Source organism: Oryx dammah, unplaced genomic scaffold (assembly GCF_014754425.2).
Source record: "Oryx dammah isolate SB20612 unplaced genomic scaffold, SCBI_Odam_1.1 HiC_scaffold_1671, whole genome shotgun sequence".
Classification (NCBI taxonomy): Eukaryota; Metazoa; Chordata; class Mammalia; order Artiodactyla; family Bovidae; genus Oryx; species Oryx dammah.
The window spans coordinates 308-5107 of record NW_024071783.1 but is presented as its reverse complement, the minus strand read 5'-3'; the positions used below and the strand labels follow the sequence as shown (position 1 = coordinate 5107).

The following is a 4800-nucleotide window of genomic DNA, read 5'->3' as shown; positions in this document are numbered from 1 at the left end:
TGGCCACCTGATGTGCACGGCTGACTCATTTGAAAAGACCCTGAGGCTGAGAAAGACTGAAGGTGGGAGGAGAAGGGGACGACAGAGGATGAGATGGTTGGATGGCATCACTGACTCAATGGACATTGGTTTGAGTGGAAAGCTGTGGTACATATACACAATGGAGTACTACTCAGCCATTAAAAAGAATACATCTGAATCAGTTCTAATGAGGTGGATGAAACTGGAGCCTATTATACAGAGTAAAGTAAGCCAGAAAGAAAAACACCAATACAGTATACTAATGCATATATATGGAATTTAGAAAGATGGCAATGATAACCCTGTATGTGAGACAGCAAGAGAGACACAGATGTATAGAAGTCTTTTTGACTCTGGGAGAGGGCGAGGGCAGGATGATTTGGGAGAATGGCCTTGAAACATGTATATTGTCATATGTGAAATAGATCGCCAGTCCAGGTTCCGTGCATGAGAGAGGGTGCTCTGGGCTGGTGCATTGGGATGACCCAGAGGGATGGGATGGGGAGGGAGGTGGGAGGGCAGCTCAGGATGGGGAACACGAGTACACCCGTGGCAGATTCATGTCGATGTATGGCAAAACTAATACAATATTTTAAAGTAATTAACCTCCAATTATAATAAATAAATTTATATTAAAAAATAAATAAAATTAAAACTTTGTGGATGTGAAGTACTCAGCTCAAAGCAGCTCTGCCTCACCCCGGCTTTGAATAGTGGTCTCACCCTCCCCCACACCCTGGGTTTGACAGACAGTGGTCTTGCCCTACCCACAGATCCCGCCCACGGATCCCGCCTACCCACGTGACCTCTTCCTTAACCAATCTCAAGCCCAGGCACTGACCCCGCCCAACGGACGCCATTACCCGTCCGTCCCAGAGCCCGCACCCAGCCACCAGCCATCTGGCCCGGAGCCCGCCTCCGGCCACCCACATCATCCACCATGGGAAAGTTCCAAGCAGACCGCTGGCGCCCGCGCCCCCGCCGATTCCTGCCCCGCAGACGCCTCATCCCAGCCGCCCTTCCCTGGTTCGAGGAGTCGCCCGCCATGCTGCCCACACCGCCCTCACAGGTGCGTCAGAACTACCACCCCGAGTGTGAGGCCGCGGTAAACAGCCATGCTGCCCTGGAGTTCCACGCCTCCTTCCATTGCCTGGCCGTGTCCTTCTACCTCGACCATTATGACGTGGCCTTGAAGCATTTCTCCCGCTTCTTCCTGCTCCGCTCCCATGAGCACAGCAAGACAACCGAGAGCCTGATGTTCCTGCAGAACCAGCGTGGGGGCCGCATCTGCTTCCTCGACATCAGAAAGCCTGAGACCCAACAGTGGGAGAGTGGACTCCAAGCTATGCAAGACACCCTGAAGCTGGAGAAGTGCGTCAGCCAGAGCCTGCTCAACCTGTACCAGCTGGTCACCAATAGCAGCGACACCGACCTGTGCCAGTTCCTGGGGACCGGCTACCTGAACCAGCAGGTCAAGTTCATCAGGGAGCTGCGGAACCATCTCAGCGACCTGAGCAACATGGGGTTCCCAGAAGGTGCCCTGGCAGAGTACTTCTGGGGTAAGCTCACCCTGGGTGACGATGACAAGAAGGACTGAGCCTGGACTGGACTTTACCCCGAGTCCTGGGTGACTGCCCAAGGTCACCCTGCCTGCAATGCAGACCGCAGTACTGCCCTTGCAGAAAAAGTTCACTTTACGTTTTCCTTCTTTCAGTGTTGCCAGTTGTTCAAATAAAGTAATTGCTTCCTGAAGAAATAAAGGTGCCTTGTTGATTCATGCGTGCAAACCCTTAACCTTTCAAGTTTTAAAACAGGTATCTGGCAGTCTTTCGCGCGACCAATGCCCTGTCCACAGGCAGCTCAGGATCTCCACAGAGGGAGGGAAGAAGGGGACCCATGGGACCCTGAACAATACAAAATGTACCTCCCCCTAATAAACAATGTGGTATATGGGGTGGGCATGGGTGAGGTGAGGCCCTGGTGAATGTGGGTGCCTGTGAATAGACGAGACATGAAAATATGGCCTGAAAATCACGATTGGGGTTGATCTCCAGACACAGTGAAGGGAAAGGGATTGGGAAGGGAATGAAATCAAGGGGTCTTCCATTTTGTTTGAAGCAGACTTCTGGGTAGCAAGATGGGGACCTGGGATGCTGGCATAGCAGAGTCCCTCTCTGACAAGCTCACCCTGGGCTACAGTGACAATCGAAGTGTAGCAGGGCTGGCTTTCCTAGAGACACACTTCCTGTGGTCACCACTGTTGAGCAGGGAAGCGGCCCTTACAAAACATCCACGTGTGATTTTCTACTTGAATTGTACCACCCTGCGATAAAGTAGCATGATACCACTCAAAATTTATCTCAATTCTATTGAGGGTGATTCCATATAGCCCTTCTAGGGTGAAAAATATAAGCTCATGAATGAAGGTCAATTTGTGAGACTGAATATAAAGTAAAATGAATCCCCCTGAATATGAAGTCAGTGGTACTGGCTGCACTGAAGTATATAGAGGGGGAAAGGTTGAAGCTGGGAGACCGGTTAGTAGGTATCACAGCTGGTCCTGGTGAAAGACAATGGTGGTTGAACTGGAGTGGAGGATGAAGAAATGAAGAGATGTAGACACACTGCAGATGGACTGGGATACATCAGCAAGGTTTCTTCATGGACCAGAGACGAAGAGTGAGATATGAAGAAAATAATCTAATTTAGCCTAGCTTGATGGTGGTGCCATTTTATCAATTTGGGGTCTTTTGCCAGGGGCGCAGCTGGGATGGAAGGTTGGAGAAGGCATGTCATGTAAAATCTGAGATGCATATTAGACATCCAAGTGGCACTGTCATGCAGGTAGCCAGAAAAATGAATCTGGAGTTCAGAGTGGATGTCAGCTTTAGAAACAGACCTATGGGAGACATCATGATCAGATGAAGTCTCTACACATGTAAACCCTAATATTGCCTTTGCCTAACAAAAACACTCAAAATATGTTTCTTCTGTGCCTAGGTGTGGTTAATAAGGCAAAAGTTAAAATTTTACAGATCTTGCCTGTCTTATCAAGGACACATAGTCCTTGATAACAGATGGTCCTCAGATTGACACATGGTCCATCTGAGTCTCCCAAAAGTTTGCAAACTGCTTTGAATATTTACAAGTAGTCCTCCCTGTAGCTCAGACAGTAAAGAATCTGCCTGCAATGTGGGAGACCTGGGTTTGAGCCCTGGGTCAGGAAGATCCCCTGGAGAAGGGAATGGCAACTCATTCGAGTACTCTTGCCTGGAGAATCCCATGGACAGAGGAGCCTGGTGGGCTACAGTCCATGGAATCGCAGAAGTCGGACATGACTGAGCGACTAACTCTTACTTTGAATATTTACAAATACATAAACAAGCCTGGCTACAAAGGAACTAACTGTCCCATTTCACCATGACTGCACTTGAATATTTTTTTTTTTTAATGAGGATTAACTCTTTTCAGTTAAATTTCCAGAAAATGTGCTTGTTCCTTTGTTCTTAGACAACCGGGGTCTTTTCACTCTGTTTCTTTCTCTGCTCACATTGAGGATCTCTCCTCTTTCTTTGAGCAGCATTTCCTGGTGGCTCAGACGCCAAAGAATCTGCCTGCAATGCAGGAGATGCAGGTTCAGTCCCTGGGTCAGGGAGATCCCTGGGAGAAGGGAATGTCCACCCACTCCAGTGTTCTTGCCTGGAGAATTCCATGAACAGGGCAGCCTAGCAGGCTCCAGTCCATGGGGTTGCAAATGGTCGGACTCGACTGAGTGGCTGACACTTTCATTTTCCTCTCTCTGACAATGTCTCAGATCCTACATGTCAATTAACTGTTCTCCTCTAGATAGAAGCAAGTACCAGCTGAGTAGCTGTTCATCTTTATAACTAGAAACTGACTCTTTGGTTGTGCTGGGGCTTCGTTACTGCACAGGCTTTTCTCTAGCTGCGGTATGTGGGTTCCTTATTGTGGTGGCTTTGCCTCTTGCACACCATGGGCACGAGGTGCTTGGACTTCAGTACTTGTGGCCCATGGGCTCAGCAGTTGTGGTTCCCCGGCTCTAGAGCACAGGTTCAGTAGCTGTCATGTGCAGGCTGAGGTGCTCTGCGAAATGTGAGATCTTCCTGGATCAGGGATCAAACCCAGGTCTCCTGCTTTGGCAGAAGGATTCTTTACCACTGAGCCACCAGGGAAGCCTGAAGATCCTTCTTACTCTCCAGTTTTGGAGAAACAGTTTGGTGTCATGGATTCTTCCCCACAGATGGCCTGGGTTCAAATCCCATTCTAGCCACTTACTAAATTGAGGGCATTGGGGAATGTTAATTACCTTCTCTGTGCCTCTGTTTTCTCATATGTAAAATAAGGATCAAGAAACTATTGCTTAAAAGAGTAGATGGAGAAGGTAATGGACCCCCACTCCAGTGGTCTTGCCTGGAAAATTCCATGGACGGAGAAGCCTGGTAGGCTGTAGTCCACGGGGTCGCTAAGAGTCGGACACGACTGAGCAACTTCACTTTCACTTTTCACTTTTATGCACTGGAGAAGGATACTGCAACTCTCTCCAGTGTTCTTGCCTTGGCGAATCCCAGGGACGGGGGAGCCTGGTGGGCTGCCACCTATGGGGTGGCACAGAATTAGACACGACTGAAGTGACTTAGCAGCAGCAGCAAAAGAGTAGATGGTTTATTATATTGTAAATGCTTAATTTAAATTTAAACATATTTAAAATTTGTATCTTTTAAATTGCCCTCAGGCAGGGCAGTATCAAATGAAACAAGT

At 48.6% G+C, this 4800-nt stretch overlaps 1 protein-coding gene across 1 annotated transcript; it reads left to right on the top strand.

Annotated features, from left to right (window-relative positions):
• Window positions 1–961: 961 nt before the first annotated feature.
• On the top strand, window positions 962–1618 carry LOC120859575 (ferritin heavy chain-like). Its single transcript, XM_040235631.1, has one exon. The coding sequence runs from the start codon at window positions 962–964 to the stop codon at window positions 1616–1618; it is 657 nt and encodes a 218-aa protein (XP_040091565.1).
• The last annotated feature ends 3182 nt before the right edge of the window (window positions 1619–4800 follow it).

Excerpts from the sequence above, each read along its gene's own strand:
- LOC120859575 (XM_040235631.1), top strand. The coding sequence starts at position 962 with ATGGGAAAGTTCCAAGCAGACCGCTGGCGCCCGCGCCCCCGCCGATTC.